The sequence below is a fragment of the Lissotriton helveticus genome, chromosome 2_1 (genome assembly GCF_964261635.1).
Source record: "Lissotriton helveticus chromosome 2_1, aLisHel1.1, whole genome shotgun sequence".
Lineage (NCBI taxonomy): Eukaryota > Metazoa > Chordata > Amphibia > Caudata > Salamandridae > Lissotriton > Lissotriton helveticus.
The window spans coordinates 417,960,357-417,986,096 of record NC_136059.1 but is presented as its reverse complement, the minus strand read 5'-3'; the positions used below and the strand labels follow the sequence as shown (position 1 = coordinate 417,986,096).

The following is a 25,740-nucleotide window of genomic DNA, read 5'->3' as shown; positions in this document are numbered from 1 at the left end:
AAGGCAAGCGGACCCACGGGGCCAGAAGGTGCCATAGTTAGGTTGGGATGCCCAGGCAAACATGCCATACATTGCATTTAGAAAATGCGAGGGATCCGTTCCGGGTCCTGGAAGAGGAGGGTAAGGATCCATACCTCCTTGATTAGGATCCATCTGAGGCCGAACTCGAGGCTGAGGTTGCGGAGCCGGTGAGGACAGCGCCACACAGGCGAAGCCACAGGCACAGGAGAAGACTCCCTGAGGTCCGGCGAACCTCTGGGCACCGGAGACCTTCTTGGCGCCGGAGGTCCTTCTGGCATAGAAGAGCCTGTTGACGCTGGCGAACCCCTCGGAGTCAGCGAGTGTATCCGAGTCACTTAAGGAGAAGAAGAAGGCGACGGAAAAACAAAGTCCATTCCCCAGCGCCGCTGAACAGGTGAAGCCGACCGCGAAGCCATGCCCTTCAAAGAGCGATGCCGAGAACTGTGTCTATTCTTCAACTTCCTATGCTTCTTATACTTAGAAGTATGCGAGGTTGATGACTTTGAGCGCTTACAACCCCTCTTTTCTTTTTTCTCCTTTGCCATAAAGAGTTTTGCTTCATGCTCCTTCAACGCCTTAGGATTAATCTTTCTGCAACACAAACAGCCATTGACGTTGTGATCCGAAGAAAGACACCAGAGGCAGTCATTGTGAGGGTCTGTAATCAACATATGACCCCCACACTCCCTGCAGGGCTTAAAACCATTCTTCTTTGAGCTAGATATTTCCACAGGAAATTGAAGAAGATACGGAGAAACAAAGTAATCTCATATAAAATGGTGAGTCCCAGAAAAAAACGTTAAGCGTTGACAGTGCGAAAAAAAAAGGAACTGACATCCGCACGCCGCCGAGATCTTCTTATAGATCCAATGATGTCATACGAAGTCATGAGCGGAGCCATGCTATTATGACGTCCTCGTCGACGTGGGCAAACTAGGAAAAGATTTTCTCTGGAAATGCTGGTGCAGGGGGTATTCAAAAGGTGAGGAATCCACAGGCAGATGTATCCATCTGAATGGCACCGTAGGAAGCCCGAGGCCCAAGGCCTCAGCTGCTCTAACCAACACCACTGCATAGTACACTCACTCCTCCATAGCCATGGTAGGGGGAAAAGCTTGCCAAGGTCTGGGGAGGTATCCAAACCACTGGCATCACCCAACTCCTCTCGCCAGTAAAGACTCTTCAAGCTGGTCAGCTTAAGGGTCAATAGACCCCTCACAGTCCTCCTCACACTCCTCTGGCTGCCAGTCAGGGTGCTTGGGAACGCCAGGGATGAAAAGCAGTACAGAAGTACCCTCTGGCATTGGTACCAACCGGGTTCAGTATGGGGGTGAGTCCAGCATCAATGTCGGTTGGGGGCACAACCGGCATCGGGGCGTCGTCACTGGAATCGGCATCAGGGACGGTAACGTGAGGTTGACCAATGCCAACCTGGATCCAGGCCTGGATCCTTGGGCCCTCTGGTGCCAGGCCTGGAGCAGCTGGCATCAAAGGCCCAGGGCCCTCAGCCAAGTCCATGGGGCCCGAAGGTGCGGCTGTCGAGTCAGGCTACCCAAAAATGCTGTAAAGAGCTTCGTAAAAAGCTTGAAGCTGTGCAGGGGATGCTCCGGGTCCAAGAAAGGGAGGGAAGCACAGAGCCATCCCAGGAGCGGGCTTCGAAGATGGAGCTGGAGAGCAACGGTGCCCTGGGTGCCGATTCGCGTCAGCCGACGGATGGGGAGAAGGCGAAGAGCGACAATGCTTCTTCGTCTTCTTCTTGTGCTTCGACTTACCCAATGAGTGTGAAGACTTCAAAGATGAGTGGTGTTGGCTTCGCGACCGGTCCCGAGACCATCCTCGCGGCCGGGATCTCGAACGACACAGAGCGGACTTCCAGGCCTTCAAGGGTTTCGGGACCACTCCCGCAAAGACTTGGGATTCATGGCCCGGCAGCCGGAGCACGCCTTTGGGTCATTGTCGCGCTCGAGGCACCAGGGGCACACGAGGTGCCGATCAGTGACTGGCATCAGCTTGTGACAGGAGTCACAAGCCTTGAAGCAGGTCCGATGATGGAACATCCCTCATGCACCAGAGATCGAAGACAAAAAAGATGTTGACAAAAGTCGAAAAAGTGTGGTGAGAAAATGACTAAGGGGCACGCTCTCTCCAGATCTGCATTGGCTGGTGCAGAAAAAGAAAGAACTGACGTCGGCATGCAAGGGCAGTGTCTAAGTAGAGACCGCAACTTCATCCCAGCGACTACGATGCTGACGACCGACGTGGAGTCGACCAACGCCACCTACCAACGCTCAGGGGTAGCTATGATAAAATTCTCCGGATTCAGTCTGACCCTAGGGGTAATTCTAACGATAAGGAATTTATAACTACAGTCTCTTTCAGATACTTGGCCTTAATAGACTGAACTCTTTGTCCACAACACTTTAGGGTAAGTAAATGTAATCCTGTATTTGTAAAGTGCACAGCTACCCGTAGGTTTCCCGGTGCTGGGGGCCGTCGGGAAGATTAAGCAAGCTATTGCCCAGAGTCACATGGTGCTGGGCAGATCCCTGCCGCCCGTGCCGGGGATCGAACCGTGATCCCCAGCGTCCGGCGTCAGTCACCCTGGCTACTGCGCCACATCGCTTCCCTTGTGGGTCTAGTACACAGTACACAGAAAAGGGACACCAGCACAATACATGTACCTTATAAATCTGGATATGTCATGTCTTTTGCCTAATTGTTCAATATGCATGTTCAAATTTGTTAGCAACTGTTTCTCAAGTAATAATTTTATTTATATTGAATTTTTCATTTTCAGTTTTATACATAGAGAACCAGACCCTTAGAAGCATCAAAGTGATTTATATCCGAAAGAGACTAAATTACAGAGTTATACTCTGCGGGGATTTTAGGTCCCTCGGAGAGAAAAAAATTATACCAGTCAGGTGTCTACCTTTGTCTACTTTTCTCTTATTCCTCCTTCTCTCTCTTTTTTTAGTATCCTCACTTTGTCTTTTTACTTCATTTTATCTTTGTTTTCTGTTCTTTAGGTCTTCAGTCTGTGTAGCTTACTCCACCTTTCCCTGGTCAGCCACCATCGAAGCTGCCATGACGCAATTGAACCTGGCGATCGAGTCGTGGAACCCAGACCTTGTCAACTACACGACCATCAAATATGCGATAAAGAGGCAAGTGCGCGCACGCTCCCGGGAGCTGGACTTGGAGTCCCTCACGAAAAGAGCCTTCCACGAGTCCTTATGCTTGCCACATAGCGCGCACAATGCTCGAAACCATCTCACGCAGGCCGTGGGCCTCCCAGCTCTCCACAAGATTCTCGCCTACAGACTGCACCCCCTGCCGCTCAACGAACTATATCATCCGGAAAATGCAGGCACAGGAGTTCGGGATTGCAGACTCTGTAACTATAAACGAGAGTCACTGGCCCACTTACTGTTTTGCTGCCCCGCCTTACGTGCACCCCGCACCCTCTACCTTAGGCCCATTCTTATGGATGCCGGGACACGAACAGCCAAGGAAGCAATCCATCATTTATACACCTTGAGCATAGTAAAACAGATGGCCTCATTTGGAAAATTTGTACAACAGACTCGGCTCGAGCTGATAGCTGCCAAGGCCACGCAGGAATAGAGACTTTGTCGTGGGACACCTGGTGGCCCCCACAGGTCCCCGACCGCGTGTGCCCATATGAACTCTGGGATCTTCTTACAAAAGCCTGCCTACAGAAACTTTGTGGTTTTTTAACTTTTGTAATTTTATACTTTGGTTTTAATGTAATGGTTTTAAGTAACCACACAATAAAAGTTATTCATTCATTCATTCATTCATTCATTCATTCATTCATTCATTATTCATACTCCACCTTTCTGTTATTCCTTCTGGTAATGTAAAATAATGTCAGTGGCACTGTTCCCTTTCTCATTCTATATATCTCCATATATGGACTATTCCTTTATTGCCACAAACAACTGAATATTATAGTCAATTGTGCCCAAATGACTTGTTGAATATATCCTGTTTTACACACAGTGGCAGTCACCACTGGTAGTAATAGTTAGGGCTGTGTTTCCATAAAAAAGTAATTTTTTGATTTGTTTATAACTTTGACGCCATTTGATGTATTGTCATGAAAATCTCTCAAATAAAAGTGTTATTTTCCTATTTCCTGGAATGTTTTGGGATAACAGTGTAATTGTCCTATTTCCTTGAAAGTTTTGGGGTGATCCGTTAAGTGGAGGCTAAGAAAAAGGGAGAAGGGGAGTCCCAAAACACAATTTCCCCTTTTCCATATAGAAATCGAATACTGATAGTGCAAAAACTGCTGAACACAATTACACCACATTTGGCAGAAAGCTAGATCTTGGTACAGAAAGTGTGGTATTTGTAATTTGGTGTAAATTCAAAGGGCAAAAAACGATATCATGCCTTAGAAGATATGCAGAGCTGAAACAGTTTAAGATAAGATCGGATTGGCTGCACCACATCAAAAAATATGTGTTGACTGCTATTATAGGTGTCAGGACTCAGTCCTGAAAATAAGGCAAAACAAACATATGGGCAGGGTAGGTATACGCTACCCCCCTAGGCTTGGTGTGGGGATCCCAGAATGACCCATCCCTGGGACCAAGAACAATAAAAAATGTTACCACAAACAAGTGGATTTGCAAAGCTGCAGTAAATAAAAAAAGAAATGGGTTCTCACGCTTAAAGAAAAAAGGGTGAGTGACTAAATAAATTTGGTAGAGGAGGAGCAATGATGCCCCCTCTCTGAGCCTCCTTGTGGCCCCCGGGATGTCGATATGTATTTAAAGGGGAGGGGGCAACTTAATATTAAAGGAGGGCACATGGCTGCACCATGCTAGCTCAGGCGCAGTATATGGGGCAACTTGAAGGGAGCCCGTGGGCCCCTGGGGCTCCGCCTGCAGCCCCCAACAAATATTTAACATGTGGGTGTCCCTTGCGGGCCCTGTGACACCCAAAAGAAATAAATAAATGACGGTCAGGAGTGGCGAATTTATTAGTCACAACTTCTTGCTAGGAGCACCCTAAGGTGTCCTGCAAGGGCTTTTTAAATATATGTTTTGAGCCTGGTGGTGTCTGTTTTTTGATTGGACATTTTTCTAATGTTGTGGGGGCTGCAGGGAGTACAGCTGCCACAAGCAACATTACAAAAACAGTGAGTCTCCTGGGTCATTAAATCCATGACATCAGAAGAATTACCATATTTGTTAAAGCACCCATAGATGGAGGACTATGCTTTTCAGCTGGAGTAAAGAGCCCCCCTTATGGTTTGTTCTAAGGATGCACTTTGTAGCATAACAATTTTTAAAAGTAGATTAAAAAACAAGTTGATTTTTTGAAATAGGACTTTATAAACATTTTTAGTGGCACTTATTTTTTTTATTAAACATTGCACTAGTAGAATTAATGAAATATGCATTTGATTATAAATATTGGTGTATAAATACATTGTTATTTCAGATGCTGCAGTAATGTTTTGAATGATGTCATAGAACATGTCATGAGTGATACATATGAGGTAATTAGTTTAAACAAAGTTGTGAGTACAAACATTAATTTTGGCCAATTAGCACTTTTTCACTTAATGTGGGTTCTGCTGTATTTTACCGACTCACCCCTTAAAGAGATTTAGGCTTACAATATATCCTCCGGGGTCAAGTTAATTACACTGCTGGCCAGTGAATTGATCAAATCTTCCAGTAGATCATAGGCCTATTTCATGGGATTAAGCATTCTTCTGGTAAAACAGTGTGGGGATAAAATCTGCTATGGCTGATTAACTGTCAACTTTCTGAAGAGCCTGAGAATATCCTATACACAGAGACAAAGGGTAACAGCCAGACTGAACCAAGTCACACAGGGGCTCCCTTTTAAAGTCAGGAAGCTAAGTAATCAGTTTACAGTGGCAGTTGTGGTGAGAAGGTGGAAATGCCAGTGGGCTGCTTCTTGGAAATGGGAGTTAGGGGGATAGATGTTGTAGCAACTTTTGACTGCGCAGAGAGACACAGTTTCTTGAAAACTCCACATCCACATTTAAACCCCTGCATACGTGAGAAGCCCTGAGAGGAAAATGGAATGGCAGGAGAAGAGGAAGGAATAACCCTGTGCTGACAAACCCCCACCAGGAGTGGAAAGACACTGTTGACCTTCCTGGAGTCTGTTGGAACTTGTCTCCTGGGCCAGTAGTACTGGCCTCTCTGATGGCAGTTGTGAGAGGAATTGCTGGATCCTAAGGAGAAGGTTCCCTTAGACATCAGTGAACTGGCTCTTTGTTGGCCAAACCCGGAGGGGGGTCCTCTGACTCCTGTTAGACACACAGTTGCCCTGCAAATTGGCCAGGAGGAAGCATACCTCAGGAATGCAGACAGAGAGGATAATCTGACTTGATGGCCAGAGGATGCTGCTGAAGGAAAACTCTGGGCACAGCAGATTACCAGGAGGCAAAACAGGAGAGCAGGTCTTTGGGGCACCCCTTATTTGGAAGGTGTTTGGGTTCTATATCCGTAGAAGAGCCTTGCAAAATCGGGCTCCTGGGAACCATCACATCAGATGCAGTGCAGCTGAAAACAGGCTACAGAAAATATGTAAAAAATTTAGAGGCCCGAAGGCCCTGAATCAATACTTCCTGTCAAGAGTGCAACCAAGAACAAAAGACATCGGGGCATATTATCAAGACAGCCGCTAAAACAGCGATAATGGGCTTGATAATATGCTCTATGGAATTCCATTTGAAGTCCATGTTAGATGTACTTCACATATTCCATGCGCTTCAACTGGAATTCCATAGAGCATATTATCAAGCCCATTATCCCCGTTTTAGCTGCAGTTTTCTGCCGCTAAAACGTCGATAATTTTAACGCCTGTCTTAGTAATATGGCCCATCATACCTCATTAAGAACAGCTCACTGTGATTGGAGATATCAAAATCTTTAACTAGAACTCATACATGATTTCTTGTATGCCCATCATATCCATTGAGGCCTGTGGCAGTGTCAGGCACAAGCAGGCCTACACTGAACAGTATTTCAAATATACTTCCATGGAGGGCCAGTGACTCAGGAGTAGACCAGCAAGGACAAGCCTATAGCAGATCTTGATGCACAACACAATCCATCTCAAGATCGTCCTCTTTTGCAATGCTTTACGTTTATTAGGCCTAGAGAAACTGATTAAAGGTTGTTCATCTTGTTGGCAATCTCTGATTCAGCCTACATAAAAGCTAAGGACCCACTTACGGACCAATTACGAGTTTGACATTGCAGACCACACACCAAACCCGTGTGAGAACTGCCCGGCGAATAATTACTTTTTTAGCCATTGGCAGGCGATTCCTTTGGTGTTGCCATGGCGGTGCCTGTAAAATAGGCATCGACATGGGAATGTCAAAAACAGTCCCTGCCGTGCTGGAATTTCTGTGCATGCACAGAGGTAGGGGGCACATGTTGTGCCCCGCTGTGTGCATCCACAGGGCTTGAGGTACAAGGTGCCGGAACCCTCTCTATTGCTTACTTGACCAGGAGTGCCTGAAACTTTATGCGTAGGTTTGACTTCAAAGAGGAGTTGGAGTGCAGGCGCAATGTTCAGAGTATAGGATGGACAGTGTATAAAGCATCAATGTTTCATGATTTGGAGAACCCATTGGTCTTCCATCCAGCGAGGTGAAAGGGGACTCAACCTCCTACAGGGTGATCGTGTGCCACCAATACAAAATTAAAGCTGTTTCACAATGGCTGAAGAGGTGGGGGCTTGGTGGGCACGTTGCCCATGGAGCTCTAGCCGCTATCAGCCTGCTCTCCAGCCTTGCCATCAAAAGCACTGGGATGACTGTTGCTAATACTATCTTCTACAGAAGCCTCAAAATGGACGTTGTTGTCAAAGAACCCAGCAAGTCTGTTAAGCTAGTTCAAGAGAGCAGGTGGTGGCCTTGCTCTCACTGTCCCAGGGCAAATTAGCCTTTGCACCGAATAGTTTTGACCCTCTACAGAGAATGACCGTAAGGACATGTTGCAAATCCGATGAAAAGTCTGTTGACCGGATCCAGGCATGGCATCGAAGCACCATGCTGATCCCACATACCCTATCCAGACAGTCGGTTGTGTCCAAATCTGAATACATTGTGTATTTTGCAACATCTTGACAGTCCAAGATTAGTTGTACCTGTGTAGGATGATAGTATGTGACATGATAGTATTAATGGACCTTAGGGCAAGACTGGAAATGGAAAACACCCCTTTCACAAATGTGTCCATTTGTTTGGACTCCAAATTGTGTGGGGTGGTAGGAAATTAATTAGGATTCAGGTAGCTGGAGGATGCCTGCATCACCAGAGGTCGAATGCTGGAGCAGAAAGTTGGGGTCTCCAGGGGTAGGCCTACATCCTCTCACCATAGTTTTCTTACTGGAATGCAAAATCCTGGATGCACCACCAGCACATCAATGAGGGCCTCATTAAAAGGTAGCATGTGTTTTTGGGTGGTCTGTGCTGAATAATCGCATTCCAAACATTTGCCTTTACTTCCTGTGTAGGAAGAGTAAAGTCAAGGACCTATGCTGCCCTCATAACCACTGTGGCAAAGGAGACAGTCTTCAGAGACCATAGCTTAGTGTGGGAAAATAACCCAGTGTCTGGTGGTGTGAAAACCACTGGCATGCTGGAGTGCCGAAAATGTCCACTTCATCACAAAAATCACCTCCATAGTGACCATTGTTGTCACAGTAGTGGTATGCTTCTGGGTTAGAATGAGTATAATGTCAAGGGTCAGAGGCTAAGCCTCCCAGTCCAAAAATATCTTATCCATGTCGGCTGGGAATCAGTATAATGTTGAGGGACTGAGGCTGCGCCTCTGAGTCAAATAACATTTTCGAACCGTGTTCGGCATCAGATACATCAGAACCATCCCGCCAGGTGGTGGTGGTCGCAGCGGCATGGAAGGCGTCAGACGTTGCACTGAAGTCTTACACTTCAGTTGTTTTTTTTACTTACAAGGTCCCAAAGGCGAGACCTATTGGCTATGCCAATGCGTGTTTGTTTTAGACAAAAGAACTTGGGCATATCCTTCACCCTCAGACTATCAGAATAGGGTCTGCCCCTACTCTGCGAAGGACCGGGCTGTCAAAAGGAGAATATTCTACTGTTCTACTCAACATTACCCTTGCTCAGCGACTGCCCCTCCCCCGTTTGAAGCATTTTAAAATGGATAAAAAGTAAATGAATGAATAGGGTGGCCATGCAGCTGACAGGCTGGTGAGGAGGTCCTGCAGTCAGATATCTCATCTATAAGTCCGCCTCATCCTTCTCTTGAACAGTGCCTGCAACTCTTCCGTCCACACAGGTCCTGCTTACCTCTCCTCCCAGTAGATCACTGCCCCTTTTCATCCCATCAGCTCTGCTCCCGGCGGATTGTGCCTCTTACTTCTCCAGTATGCCATGGCCTTCTCGGCTTTCCCTCTTCCTTGTCTCAGCACTGCATGCCTTCTGCTTGCACCTTCCCATTCAGGTTACTGCACACATGATTTCTCCCCCCTCACTTTCCTGCTTGTTTGAGCTTCAGCTTTAATTCTGCTTTCCTAGAGCCCATAGCATACACAACCTAAAGATAACACACCTATCTCAATACCGCATACACAAATACAGCACAACACCAATGGATGTCATGTTTTCAGGACACACAGTGCACTAACATACAACAGAATATATTAAGACAGAACAAACATGCACCTAAACGTAGCTCAGAGATGCTTTCAGTTGACCATCATGGTCTTGCTGTCACCAACTGTCTCACACTAACAGACAGGCACACCTATGCCAGGTAATCAAAACGCGTGCCATCCTAGAAATTTGTAAGTTATTCGGTACTGCCCTTGGTTTCCCTCATCCATTACCATGAACATTCATGCACAACTCATTGAAGTTGACACATGTAACTAACAAAGAAACATGCCCATTCACATTACACATTTTCAGAAGCATGGCGCCTCCTGGATGGTTGTGGACACCTCAGTACTACCCGACTAATCATCACCACACCAACACAAGTGCTGCAATATCAGACGAGAGGTATATTGTAAGTTATACAAACTTGAACAACATAACATCATCAGTGACTCCGACACACTTCTCTTTCACTGGCCCACAGACACATCAACCAAAATATCTGTTAGCAACATTAGGCAAACCAAGTGCCATAAAACGCTTCCGATCCTCTGATTCCCTAAATGTATTTCATAATTGCAAGATCTGTTTTTTCATGCACTATTCAAAACGAAATCTCTGCTAATTAATGCATGAATTACGTTTCCTTTTAGCCTGTGTTTTTTTCCCCTCTTAATGCCTCCTCTTCAATGCGGTGTTGCTTCAAGATGCTTTTGTCCAACGCTAAACAAATCCTACCAACTAAAATGACGTTAGAGGTAAATCTTGTGGTTTACAGAGCTTCGAAAGTCACTAATGGATTCAAAAGGCATGCTGCCGTGTATGGCGTAATGCACATCAGAGGGGAACACTGGCATCTATAAAATGTTTATCAGGATGATCCTGTATTTCATTTGCCAATGAACGGTGTGAATATTTTGCCAGATTTTTTTAAATGTTCTTATGTCCTTCTTGATACAATTACAAGTAATGTAATAAACGCTTAGATATTTCCACAGCAAAGTCTTTAAAACCATTTCTAATGTAAAATAAACTTTTTTATTCAGAATAAAAATGTTTAGACTCACCCAATTTTCAATTTAAATACAGAGCAGTTGTCTAATGAGGAAGATATACAGCACTTAAAAAAATCAAACATTTCAATTTTTGTCAATATAACATTTTGTTCTCACTAACTCATTTTTATTTTTGTCTTTTTTATTTTTAACAAAAAAAAACGAGGAAAGGGGTTATCATGGCAGTAGTAGAAAATGTTACAAATATAAGTATGACCCAAAGCACACAGTACAGTATGCCATTTTCTTTTATAAAATGACACGTTAAATAGAAATGGATTATAAGCTTAACCTTATTTAATTGATTTCATGTGTGCACCAACTACTATAAAATCAAAGAAACTATTCTACAGCATCAGTAAACAGTTTTCAATTGATCAGGAAATACAAATATTAAAAAGATTGGAATTCTTTAGCGTTCCATAGCTGAACATGGCTAACAAAACGATAAATACTGAAAGGTGGTATGCAATCATATGAACTTGAACCATCTGTAAGGATTTTGAAAAAGTTCAACAAAATTGTAAAACAAAGATATTGAAACGAGTAAAATCTCAAAAATACATTTGATATTCTAATTTCAAGTACCACAGCTGCTGCAAAAGTGACACGCAGTGCTGGTGTTCTTAACGTTGCCACTCTTCTGTTATTTTTGGACTTCTTCCACAGGGGCCATTAAGAATAGAGTTGTTTTGCCAAGTTAACCTCAGCTGAATCCGTCTGAATGTGGAGATGGAGAACAAAGGGTTGCAGCATGCATAGAGCAGTGTGCTTTTCTGTTGATATGTAAAGTTCACATTTGGTATTGGGCTCTAATATTTTATGCTGTCTCAGAACCTATACGCTGAACAAAATTCATAGGCTAAAATGAAAAGGGCTATACAATTGTAGGCACAGTTGTCAACGGCGTACATTCTCAGGAATGCTGGGTGTTATATGAGGACTGATAATACACAACTTCATCCGTCGCCATATTGAAACTTTGCTGCTTGGTGAAAGACACGTATGAGAATTTGGCGAAATGCTGCCCTCTGATCAGGATGCGAGCTAGAAATGTTGTGATATCATTGATCAGAAAGTATTAATAACTTCACAATTTCATATGTATAGTTTTCTGTATTGGGAATAAAATATTACTCTATTGAGCACTGATTAGTAAAATGCATGTTAATGGTAAACCTCATTTCAATAATGGCACAGTTAAATTTACTGCGCATTTCTATTAATAACTAAGGGTCTTATTTATGAAGGCCTTGCGCCACCGGTACGTCACTTTTTCCCATTTTAAAAGTGACGCACCGGTGGCGCAAGGCCTTCATAAATACATTTTAGCTTTCAAAATATTAAGAGTAACTAGGGTTTTGCACGTCTGGGTGGAATATTATGTACCTTGCAGGACTGTCCCAATTTGTAAGCTCAAACATTTCAAGCAAGTGCAAACCATATGACCGAGAATGCAAATGAACCATAAGTTTCCTGTGATAGGTCATATTGTATCAGTGGCTGCCTGAATAGCAGGGAAGTCAATGAACCCTTATCGAGCCTGGAGGCCTGATTGGCTCCTCCATTAGACCTGGTTTCTTCCTCACTGAAGGATGGAGTCAGACCGAAGCACCACCCTCAAGAGTGAGTGCAATCCCTTGCTGCTGTCACGTGCCACTGTGAAAAGACTGATACTGGGTGAATATACAGGAACCCTACTTCCTTTGTCCTCCCTGCGCACAGGATGTGAGTTTGCATACTCCTTTGCCTGGCGTTAGAAAAGAGCCACAGTAACCCTCCACGTGGCCACCATTAGGTAAACTTGCCAACCTTCTTGACCTATACCAAAAACACTGCTGCAGGCCTCCGCTAACCGGGAACAAAACGGTTGTCTACCCTTGGGTAACAGACATATGGCACATCCCTCTTGGTCTATTTATCCCCTTATAATATAACAGTGCCAGAAACTAAAAGGAATCACCCATTTGGACAGAAGCTTAGGCACTGGCTCAAGCATCCAATATTACAAAATGGCCATTTGCACGCCAGGTTTTCTTTCTGTGGTGCAGCCCTTTGAGTATATGTGGGAATGTATACATATGTCAAACGAGTTTACTAAAATGTAGAAAAGACTAGTGCAAAAAATGTATAACTTCAAAATCATCTGCCTCTGTTCATCTTAATATAAATAAACAATAATATAGTGACAATGATCGTGTTATTTTATCAATGATGGCCAGATTATGAAAATATCAAGTCAATGGCAGAGTTTGCAAACTGTGACTCGAACCTTTGAGTTTCAGGCTGCACACTGACCTATACAGAAGCCACGGAGTTACATTAGCAACATGGTCTGGTTTGCAAGAAAGTGACATTTAATATCAACAAATGCGCTAATATAAAATATTTTGTAGTTTTTTTAATGGAAAATGCATGGTGTACTACTCAAAAGTATCCAAGCTGTGTTTATAAATACTGTGCATCTACTGCTGATTTCTAATTAGACAATCCTTATAGTGAGCGGAATAATGAAGCAACTGCATGTATTCATCGTTAGTGCAAGCTATCATTGACATGGCATTGTTTACAAAAACATTTCAAGTGTTCCCATTTTCAAGTTGGATTTTTTTCATTTTACACTCCAAGCGCAGTACTATGTTGGGCTGCGTAGGCTCGGCAGAGAGCCAATGTTTTATGTGCCTGCTGGGTGTAAAGTGAGTGAATTCATTTAACCTCCCTGCGTGTCTCAAAACCAGTAGTAAGTACTATCAGGCCCTATATTCATGTTCAGGATGATATGATCCCAGCTGCCCAGGTGGAATACAGGAGGTTGTCTTAACAGCATTATTTTTTCTGTGTGTACAGCAAGCAGATGCGTATTTTCGATGGGACATTTTCAACAGCTGTCCTGCGGTAGGAGACATTTTATCGAATGTTGCACAAGTCTGATAGGTAATTCAGCTAAAAAAATGGGTAAGTAATTTTTGAGCAACAGTACATTTACACATTTTGTAACATATTTTCCCCACAAGTTGGCCTCTGAAAATATCTTCAAGCCATCTTAATTGTATCACAAGAAGTGAAGGTTATACATATTGCAAAGCATCACACCATTATGGGGCTCTAAATTATAAAACTCGTCTTCCTTGCACGTTAGACCATTGGTCGTAAAGTTCCCAGAACGAAATGTCTAAATCAACTGCTTTGCAGAAAAATGTGTGTTTTCATCCAGTTTATTTCTAACAAGGAATATAGACATCTGCGTAATAACTTCATGGTAGTCGATATGTTGCATTTCAGTCCGAATACAAACGTCAAGAAAACACAGAAATTCAAAAGGGCAATTATCTGCGTTAAGAATCAAAATAATTTGTTTTAACCGTTTTCAGTTCAAAATCCAGCTTTGAAACTGAGGAAGGCATTAAGTTGTAACCCTAATCATTAAAAGAAGTCCACTCAACCAGTAGCTGTTTGGTTACCAATGACTCGAAGAATTTCCTTGTGAATGCTCTGATCCTGTGTATTTATGCTTGTATCGCCCACTTGACCATCTTCATAACTACAAAAATGAAGGGAGAAACATAAGTGATATACTGTAAGTACAGATTAAACATTTCACCCTTTTTACAACTGTATTACAGCGTGATTACAAGACTGGTCACAAGTAGAAAACCTGCATTACAGTTTTAAATTCATGTGTATAGAGACTTTGCAAAGAGACAAATTCAACATTTAAGATGAAAATTTCCGCTTTGTAAAAATAAACACCTTTCAACAAAGCCACTCTTTTCTCCTACCCGTTTCCTTCACTGAAACTGAATGCTCTCACATGTCTGTTTCGAGCCACCCCCTCTATGTCTGATAGACAAACTTCACCTTCATCAAGCCAACCACCCCTCCCCAACAGTAGCTCAACGGGAACGTTGCTATCACGAGCCAGTTGTGGCACTACAGCTCTCCACATGTTTAAAAAAAAAGTAGTTCTTCATCTTGGGTACGGCAGCTTACTTTACAAACTCCAAGGAGGACTATACCATTTATTCTTCACTGACGACACATGAACCATTCCTTATAGTGACAGCAGTGCTTGGTTTGCTGTGGCTAACATCGACAATTGCCTTGTCGGTAGTGGAATGGATGAAGTGCAGCATTTCGGATGGAAAAAATTCAATCATCCATTTCCCCGCCCCCCCAAAGGATGTGCATGGAGGATCCTTTCTCTTCCTAACCCATGAAGCACATGTCCGCAATCAAAATTGTGTAGAAAGGTGTTCCTATGAATCTAGTAGGAGTGTGTATTTAGAACCATAAAACTTTATAATACAGAGACTGAATTTTCTTATATAATCAGTAAATGCATGTTTGTTTGGTTAGCTGACATTACCGCATCTAAACCACAACCCTTACAAAATTATAGATGTTGTTGGTAACCTTGAACAAGACCACTCAGATTCCCACTGAAATCGTTGAAGCATATCTAACCCTTTCTTTTGTCACTTTTGCATGTCCAGTGTGTTTCAAAGAAGCGTAACGAAAATGCATTTTTCAAATGTATATTGAAAAGCTCCAATCTTTGTAAATAAAACATGAACTGCCATTATCAGAAAGATGTGACACATCATTGTTATAAGCATGATCATGATGGTGAAAAACGCAAACAATTCAACCATGTTAATTGTTCATAATATTACTAAGGTTATTCCTATCTATCACAAATTTTTCTATGCTAAAGAGAGCATGGCGTGAGTACCCATGTGCCAGGCCTACTGGAATGACCTAACCCCATACATTAGTACTGTTTGTCAGGAAGCACTAACAAATGCACCCCGTCTGTTTGTGCAGGTCTGCACACTTCTTCTGAGCCGCTGTCTCCCTTCTCGGCATGAAGGTAGGGGACAGCAAACCTGCATCTCAGGCACAGTTCACAACAGCGTTCCATGATGACTGGGGCGGAAAGTGAACCTCTCACCGACTTCAGCATGGATGCTGTTTAAATATTAAAATGGCAAGCTTATCACACTGTGCCAGAGGTGCAGAACAGTGTCATTAATAAGTCTAGTAAGAATTAATCATCTCCTACGAGCAAAACTTAAATAAAATTAAACAAGGCATCATGCTTGAAGTTGTGCGACCTTGGACCCTGACACTGAAATAAATGTGCAGAATATAGGGGGGACAATGGTTATAAGAAACAAATGCATGCATGGCATATTCGCAAATTAGGGAAACATTTGCATACCCTCATTAGAAAACGATGGTAAGTTAAAAGGAAAAACTAAAATCGAGATTAAATGTACATTACACAACATGGGCTGGTGTGTTTGGAAGGGTTATTTATCTCATGTTTGATAGGTGCTTGCTTATAGTGTTGCTGGGATTCTGCACACACAGAACTATGCACAGGAAAACAGAACCTTGGTGTGTAGGGGCTAGGGGCCATATGTATCAAGCAAAATTGCGATCGCAAATGCCGAAATTCGCAGAATTTTGGGTTTGCGATCGCAATTCTGCTTAGTGGTATGTGTAAGGCAAATCTGTGTGCAATATAAGGAATCTCAAAATTTGTGATTCCTTATTTTGCGAATGCATTTAAGGAATCGCAAATTACCACCAACTTCAAGTTGGTGGTAATTTGCGATTCCTTTGAAAAATTCACTTTTTTGTATTTTTCAAAGTGCAATGTGAAGCACATACATGCCCTTAGGGCATGTATGTACGCCACATGTGCACTTATGCTTATTTCAGGGGTGCAACAGGGTGTCCTTTTGACACCCTTGCACCCTTGAAATTGCATTCTCAATTTGCGATTCTCTAATTGCTAATCCCAAATTGAGAATGTCTTCCCAGTCAGTCCTATGGGCCTCTAGGCTCATATGAATGAAAGAGGAGGTATTCCTTAATTGCGAATCGCAATTTGAGATTCGCAATTAAGGAATATGTAGGATTCGCAAACTTTATTGCACATCCTACATATATAGCATTTTGCGATTCTCAAAAAGCGATTAGCAAAAAAATCGCTATTTGACTATCGCAAATGAAAATTTTGATATGTATGGCCCTAAGCCTTACTACCGTATCGGTACCCAAAGAGCACCAAAGTCAACTTTAAATTTCCTACACTGGGGAAAAATGACATGGGCAGCTTTCACTCACTAGGGTTTCCAAAACATCTTTCACAGGGACTCTGCTTATAGTGTTGTGGGGAGTCTGCACACACTAAACTATGCGCAGGAAAACAGGACCTCGTACCCATTCGTTCTCCTACATAATCACAAAGCTACAAATGATTAGACAACCCTGAAAACAACACTCCCAACTCTCTCAGGAATTGCAGTAGCAAGAAGTACCCTATCGCTAACTCACTCATACTTGTCCACAATAAGAATAGACAGAGTAATCGTTATAGTTCAAAATGTTTATTTTAACTATTGTGCTCTATAATGCAGTATAGAAGCCACTACAAGCAGCAAAACGTATAAACCTAAAACAGTTAGCATTGTAGCAAGTCCATAGACTATGAAAGGGGAAAACATTGTATACAGACAGTGGATGAAAGGACTATAAGACCTAACCACCCTCCCCTTGGAAAGAAGTTTCATTATATAAAAGAAAATCTCTGGGCTTTGTCAGCAGACCCGATACCTTAGTGTCTAGACTGTTGTTTGTTACATCCGAGGAACTACAGAGCTCCTCTCCCTGGAAAGATCCCTCTCCAAGTGTGTGTTAAACCAACATGCAATCCCATAATATCAAAGCACAGGTTTCCAACATCCACAGCTGTGTAGCATGTTTTGTCTAAGTGCTAGGGACTGACCAGAACAGAATAACAATGGGCATTGTTTATCGACCTTGCACAGTTTGTTCAAACTAAACTCGAGGAACAGGCAGAGAAAGCAGAAAGCAGATAGTTCTCATGTGAAAGGCACAAACAGTGTTGCAAAATAAAGTCATGTAGTAACATGCGCAAAAGCAGCAGCATGGCATCAGAGCTCATGCTAACTTAGCAATATCGACAGTGAACAGAACGGCCATACTACAATAGTTGCATGACCCCCCACTCCTGGAACACCTTGGAGAGACCGTCTGGGTAACCACAATGTACAAATAAGGTAAATTATCACTTTTAAAGTGCCCATACCACCAAAGACGAGTTTGCAGTTAATTGTACTTTTAAAAGCAATGCTGCAACACAGGGCTGCTTTTAAATTGACCTCAGGCTCTCAGCTGTGCCCACATGCAAGTTCAACAAAGGCTGCAGGCCTCCGAACTGCAGTGCCTTATTATATACTAGGGACTCATTGGGTAGGTCATGCCAATTATGAGTGTATCTCAATCAATGTGCCTCTGTTTAACATAGGATTGGACCTGGGCCTGGCTAGCAGAGCCCAGGGCACAGTGATAGTCAGCTACCATCAGTGTCAGTCAGTAGAGAACAAATGGGGGTGAACAGGCCAAATAGAGTGACTTTTTAACACTCTCAATGCCGGAATCTCAAAACAACTCCTACAGAGACTACAGAACTCCCATGCCGCACCCACATCACACTGCACCTCAGGAAGCTTCACTGGCTCCCTATTCACAGACACAGCAAATTCGAACTTCTCAAATAAGATCCAGCACAAAACAGGACCAGAATACCTCAACTGCCATGTACACTTTCACCAACCCACCAGCCAGCTACACTTAGCCTCGCATCCACAAAAGCAAAACTGGAGGTCGCTCATTCTCCTTCATTGCACCCAGGACATGGAACAACCTCCTTCAATACATCAGAGTCTCCTCACTTCTTGAGTTCCGCTAAAAGCTGAAGACCTGGCTCTTCGTATAAGCACCTTGGGGACCACAAACCTACAGACCTGCTCAAGCACCTGGATACTCTCTCCGGTGATTAGTGCACTATAAAAAATCAGAATTACATACTATTGTGTGGTGTGGAATGGCACTGTGCTGTGTAGCGTGGAGTGGCATTGTGTTTGTTGTGTGGACTAGAGTGGCGTTGTTTGGTGTGGAGTGGCATTGAGTGCAGTGGCATTGAGAGGGGTGAGTGGCATTGTGTTGAGTGGCACCAGTTTCTGTGAAGTGGCACAGAGTCAAATGGTACTGTGTGGCGAGGCATTGAGTGATGTGGCACTGAGTAGAATTAAGTTGCATTGTGTGCTGTGGAGCAGTATTGTGTAGCATGAAGAAGTATAGTGTAGCATGGAGTGGCACTGTGTAGGATGGAGTGGTGTGGCATTGTGTGGAGTAGAGTAAAATTGTATGAAGTGGAATTATGTGGAGTTGGATTGTGTGGAGTGGAGTGCAACAGAGTGGAATGGAACTGAGTGGAGTGGAATGGAGTGGAATTATAATGAGTGGAGTAGCATTGTGTGGCACAGAATGGCATTGAGTTGAGTAAAGTGGCATGCTGCAAAGAGGTAATAAGTGCTATATAAATACAAATACAATTGAGTGTAGTGTAGTGGCATCGGATGGTGTGAAGTGCATTGAGTGAAGTTGAATTGTGTAGTGTGGATTGGCATTTTGTGGCATGAAAGAGCATTGTGTGGTGTGGATTGGCATTGTGCAGCGTGGAATGGCATTGTATGGCGTGAGGCGCAGTGGCATTGTCTGGCAAAGAGAAAGACTGTGGGGCGTGGAGCAACATTTTGTGGAGTGGAGCAGCATTGATTGGAGTAGTATTCTGTGATGTGGTGTGGAGTGGCACTGAGTGAAGTGGTCGGCACTGAATGGAGTGGCTTTGAGTTGGATGGAGTGGCAATGAGTGGAGTTGCATTGTGTAGAGTGGAGTGGTGTGGTTTGGCATTGCGTGGAGTAGACTGGAGTGGCATGGTGTGGAGTGGTATTGTATGGTGTGACGTGTCATTGTGTAGAGTGGATTGTTTGGAGTGGAATTGTACGGACTGGTATGGTGTGAATTGGAATGGAAATGAGTGGAGTGGCATTAAGTGGAGTGGAATTATGTGCAGGGGAGTACCATTTTGTGGTGTGGAGTAGCACTGTGTGGCATGGAGTTGCACTGTGTGAATTTAGTGGCACCTGGTGGTGTGGAGTGGCATTGTGTGGTTTGGAGTGGCATTGTGTGGCATGGAGTGGCACTGTGTGGAGTGGAATGGTGTTGTGGAGTTGAATTGTTTGGCATGGGCTGGATTGTGTGGTGTGGAGTGGATTGTGTGGCATTGAGTGCAGTAGTATGGAGTGGTGTGCAGTGGAGTGGGTGAAGTGGAACTTTGTGGCATTTTGTTTCATGGATTGGAATTGTGAGGCATGGAATGGAATTGTGCAGCACTGTGTGGAGTGGAATTGTGGGGCAAGGAGTTGACCTGCATGACATTGTGTAGAGTGGAAATATGTGGCATATGTGAATTGCAGTGTAATTGTATGGCATTGTGTGAATTGGAGTTAAATTGTGTGGAGTGAAATTAAGTGAATGGAGTTGTGTGGCATTCTGTAGGGTTGCGCTGCATGGAGTGATGTGTGGTGTGAAGTGAAGCTTAATTGTGTGGCAATGGGTGGCATGGAGTGCAATTGTGTGGAGTGGAATGGAGTGGTAATGTGGTGCACTGAGTGGAGTTGAACTGTGTTGCACTGTGTGTAGTGGAGGTGAGTGGCATGGACTTAAATTGTGGGGCAAGGAGCAGTATTGGGTGCCATTGTGTGGCATAGAGTTGAATTGTGGCACTGTCTGGAGTGGGCATTTGTGGTATAGTATGGCTTTATGTGGTACTGAGCTGAGTGGAATTATGTGGAGAGAATTATGCGGTGTTGGTTGGAACTGAGTGGAGGTGTATGGTATAGAGTTGAATTGTGTGGCACTGTGTGGAGTGAAGTGGAAATGTGTAGCATATTGTTGATTGGAATTGTGTGGTGTGGAGTGGAGTGGAGTGGAGTGGAATTGAGTGGCAATGTGTAGTGTGTAATTGTGTGGTGTGGAGTGGCATGCAGTGGAGGGCAGTGAAGTGGCATTGTGTGTCATGGAGTGGAATTGTGTGGCATGGAACAGAATTGTGTGGCATTGAGTGGAGTGGAATTGTGTGGCATGGAGTTGAATTGCGTGGTATGTAAATATATGGCATTACATGGAATGAAGTGTAATCGGTGGCATTGTGTGAAGTAAAGTTAAATTGTCTGAAGTGGAATTTTGTGGCATGGAGTGGAATTGTGTGGAGTACAAACGTAACAAGGCATACATCAGTAATGATAAAATCATCTTAGACCAGAAATTAACCTTTTTCAACCTTTTCTAATCAATCAATCAATCAATAGACTTTATTTCGGTCAAAAGACCATAACAGCACAGAATAAAAAAGACAGTGCAATATGTACAATTTCATTACTGGCAAATGCTCATTGTCAGATACACAGTCCAATTAGTTACTAAACATTGTTAAAATAAGTACAAAATAAAAGTACTATCCAGATTTCTTTATAAAGTACTGATTGATCATACCCCAGGAATACAGAAACTTAATCTAAAAACACTAAGAATATGAGCTAATAAAAAGTCCGTCAGTCGTGCACAATGACTTCGCTGGGGTTACCATTTAAAATACATATGGTCAATGTATCTCTAGCCTATGTACATACTTTTTTGTATATAGATCTTAAAAAATACATTGACTGGCAAGTATATAACTACTAAAAAATAGGATAAGAGCACCTGTAGGGAGTTACAAAACAATCAGATCCCTAGTCAGTTCAATTTAAAAAAAACTGTGCACTAGAATTCACTCAGCCGCCTTTTTCTGAGAGAGCCCTGCGTAAATGCCACATCGAATTTAAAAAACTGGAAACTGCAAACACTATGGGCGGATGGGTATCATGTTTTAATAATCTATAGGCCTCTATGTGGGACCTAAACCCCAGATTGCGGCATATTTGGAATATCCATCTTTTGCGTGGGGGTGGTATGCCGGGCAAAAAAACAAAACATGAATTTCAGATTCTTCTCTATAATTGCATGCAGGACATTGCTTCTTATTCTCTATTGCCCAATTACTGGTAAGGGCGTTTAGTGGGAGACTCCCCACTCTGAACTGCATGTAGAGTTTCCTGGCCTGTATGGGGTAGATCATATCCAGGAAATCTTCCTTCCTGTATTCAGCCTTTATTAACAGGAACTCCGCAGTCATTGAACCCCCTGTGGCACTCCCCTGAGTGGCTATCAGGTTTGCCTGTCTATAAAGGTACACCAAATCTTGCCTAGATATTGATGAGCATGATGTCTCTGGGGTTAGCCAGAGATCCAGCCTACCTAGCCTGGCCAAGATATCCTTTATGTGGGACAGCCACAGGATTTTTTTAGTTGGTAGAATAGTAAGGATCTCCCTCCTCAGCTCGTCCCTGTAGGTGGAAAGTTCTGGGGTCACCCACACCCTGCGCTAAAATGTAATGGGCCTCAATGCAATTTCTTCATTGATGGGCCGCAGGCCCAGATCCATGCGAAGGGGCACCAAGGGGGAACTCGGTGGCTGGCCCACTATCTGTCTCATAAAATTATTCTCTATATTTAGGAGATTAGTTGTGGGTGTATGTCCCCACAGTTCAGCCCCATAAAGGGCAGCCCCTCTCGCCTGAACTTTGTATATTTCTACTGCAGGGGACACTGGCCTATATGTAGTTGACCTATGGTATTTCAATAACCCTCCCGTTGTCTGTGATAGTTTCAGTCTTGCCTAATCCATTTGTGATTTCCAGAGAAAATCTTCTGTTAGCATAATGCCTAAGTAATCAAATATCCTCACCCTGTCTAGGGGTATGTTGTCAAGAGTGGGATTTGGCCGAGTATATTTAGGCGGGTTGAAGATCATGTATTTCGTCTTCAGTAAATTTATCTCCAAACCCCGCATAATACAAAATTCGGCGAATCCGTCTAGGATGCGCTGGACACCTGTTGGAGTTTTAGACAACAACAAGGTGTCGTCTGCAAACATTAGCGCAGGTATCTTCCCCAGACCCAGTTTCGGGGCGTCATTGTCCTTGATGTTGTTAATATGGTCAATGAGCCCATTGATGTACAGACAGAATAATGTGGGGGCAAGGACACATCCCTGTCGTAACCCCTTCTTGACAGGGAAGCGCGCGGATAGTTCCCCATGTTTCCCGCTTCAGACTTGCGCATAAGTCCCTGTATGTAGCCTCATCAGATCTTGAAGGAGGTAAGTTGGGATCCTAAGATTGTTTAAAACCTCCCAGAGCTTACCTCTAGGGACCAGGTCGAAAGCAGACCTGAGATCAACAAAATTAAATAGAGGCTGCCACTCTCCATCTTAACTGTTTTCCAGAACAGTAGTTGTAGCCTGAATATCTGGTCCACAGTTGAGGTGTTTGATCTGAAGCCGGCTTGATAGGGACTTAAGATATCTTTCTCCTCCATCCAACTTTGTATACGTTCAAGGAGAACCCTACCCATCAATTTTTGTGGAATGTCAATAAGACTGATGGTCTATAGTTGGATGGTAAAAGGGGGCAACCTTTTTTATAGATGGGGACTATCTCGGCCCCGCACCAAGTGTCCGGCGCAGCCATGCCCTTCAGAATGGCATTGAATAGGGCACATAAATAGGGGTCCAAACCCCGGGTTCCGTACGGAAGAGCTCCCCAGGAAGCTTGTCTAAGCCTGGTGCTTTTTTGAGGGGTAATCTATTGATGGCATTCCCTACTTCAATCAAGGTAATGTCGCACAACCCTTCTGAACTAGACTCGTAGGTGGTCCCCCCAGAAACTAATATTTTTTCACCCACCAATTCCTCCCCGGCATATAGGTCCCCGAAGTGCCTCTCCCAGACTTCTGGCGCTATGTTGGGCTCCCGGACTGCTTGACCTTCCCTGTTTCCTGCGCTTACTATCGCCCAAAATAATTTCAGATCTCTATCCTTCAGGGCAGTCCTAAGTGCTTCCCATTTTTGAGTTTCCCAATTGTTCTTTTCCCTTTTTAGGGTCCCTTTGTAATTTGCCCGAAGACATTTAATTCGGGGTCTATCCTTTGCCTTAACTGCGGCTATTAAGTCCTGCTTGGCTCTACGGCAGGTGGCATTATACCAGGGGTTAGTATTATACTTGGTTCCTCTAGATGTTGTAATAGGGTATACTATCTCAATCAGACTAGCCGTTAGCTGCTCATGAATTTCGCCTGCCCTATTTTGGGTCCCCTGGCAGATCTCCATCTGGCCTAGTTCCCCCATGTCCTCTATCAGGGGAGATACCAGCTCATATACTTTGGCCAGTGTAGTTGGCGAATGTTGTATTTTACACCACCTTACTCTTCGTCTGTTATTTGAGAGCAGCAATGGGTCGGGCCCCTTGGACAGTGGGAGTAATGCGTAGGTGACGCCCGTGTTCTCTGTATTCAGGGACAGTACCAAAGCGTTGTGGTCACTGTCCTGCCTCTCAAGTACATGGAAATCCAGGACTTTATCCCAGGATTTAGTTTCCACTAAGATGTAGTCGATCAGAGATGTTTGGGCTTCCCTGTTGAATGTAGGCTGGGCTGGCTGGTCAGATTTTGTTCTCCCATTGCTGGCCCTAATGGCGTAAGCTAGGGTCAATGAATGGAGTTGAATAGCCAGCGGTGTCCAGATTTTTATAGGGCTAACTTGTGGTTCAGGTATAGACCAGTAGCAGTCTTTTTCTGAGGGTTCACCTTGATTTGGGTCAGTTAGTGGTTCATACTGACAGTTGAAGTCTCCCCCTACAATCAGCATTATGCCCGGGTCTAAAGTCGATAAAAAGCATCCCAGTTTATCCAAAACCACTGATTTCTGGCTATAGCTTACAGGCCTAGAATACACATTGATAAGGGCTATTTTAAATGTGTTTGGGAATGTTAACATAACGCATAATATATCATTAGTTTGCAAAGTTATCTGTTCTGCCTTTGCCCCAATATTATATTTGGTGTATGGAAACAGTAATTCTGATTTTAAAATGCATTTATAATGCCAATCCAGGCCTTTTCTACAGCATGTCAAAATTACCAATTCAATGAAAGATGTGAAGTTTTTGACCCAATGCCTTTCGGGCTTTACGCCCTTCTTCAGGGGTAACTATAATCAGAAACAAGCACTTGCAATGCAATCGGTCTCGCCCTTGGGACCTTACATGTATTAAGCTATGCAGCACATTAGCCTGGGTGCAGAAACATCTACTGTTCTTTAAAATGGATGGAAAATAAGCACCAAACTGCGTGACACGCCTGTTATGGGAACACATGGAGAGAAATACTGCCTTTCAGGGGGGAAATGGTATAGTCCAAAGCTCTGTTTTTAATATAAAATCAGGGCCTTCAGTGCTCATATTACTGAAAATACAAGATTTGAAAAAACATTATTGTCTACGGGTGCTCGTGGAAGACAATTTCAATGGACTGGAATCTATAGAATGCTAAAGTAATTCTGGTATTTTACTGACCTCTGCTGGTCGTTTTGTATCAAGAAAGTTAAATGGAGGCAGTTGCCTGAATGTTTTTAAAAAAAAGGAATCTCCGTCAGCAGAAAGCAATGCTGGTATTTTACGGACCTCTTCTGGGCCAGACATGGCAACTACCACTTGAGTCTCAGCGTAGGACTATCTTCCCATTAGAATGAAAGCTCAATTAACTGGGCGTTTAACTGGATAAGACTGGAAAACTATCAACTACAGGCTATGGAGTTGTGGGAAACACTGTAGCTTTAATATTGTATTCACACTGGCACTGCGGTCAATCGATTATTAGCTAAAACCACTGAAATTATGCAATACGGGGATGAACAAATTATGTGGCAGGGGTGACTTTTTTGGGGCAAGTAAAAGCAAAATATACAACTTAAATAACTTTAGCATATTCACACATTAACATTGTTTGGGGAAAGGCATAACCTCGTTGGTACCAGTTTAACATCCGAATACTCTAGTAAGCAACTTAAAATTGACCAGTCAACCTTTATATAAGGTGTTTCACAGCAACAAGTGCAGCTGCAACTTTAGTACCTTTTGAGCTAGAAAGATTTGGGTTAAAATCTTAAATATGCAGAA

At 43.5% G+C, this 25,740-nt stretch overlaps 1 protein-coding gene across 1 annotated transcript in view; it reads right to left on the bottom strand.

The window, feature by feature from the left end:
- Positions 1-13,945: 13,945 nt before the first annotated feature.
- Positions 13,946-25,740, bottom strand: part of PARP8 (poly(ADP-ribose) polymerase family member 8) — a 759,201-nt gene continuing 747,406 nt past the window's right edge. Inside the window, exon 26 of the mRNA XM_078675052.1 lies at positions 13,946-14,287. Within this exon, the coding sequence (XP_078531178.1) occupies positions 14,185-14,287 (103 nt within the window). The 3' untranslated portion in view covers positions 13,946-14,184. The remainder of the gene's footprint in view (positions 14,288-25,740) is intronic.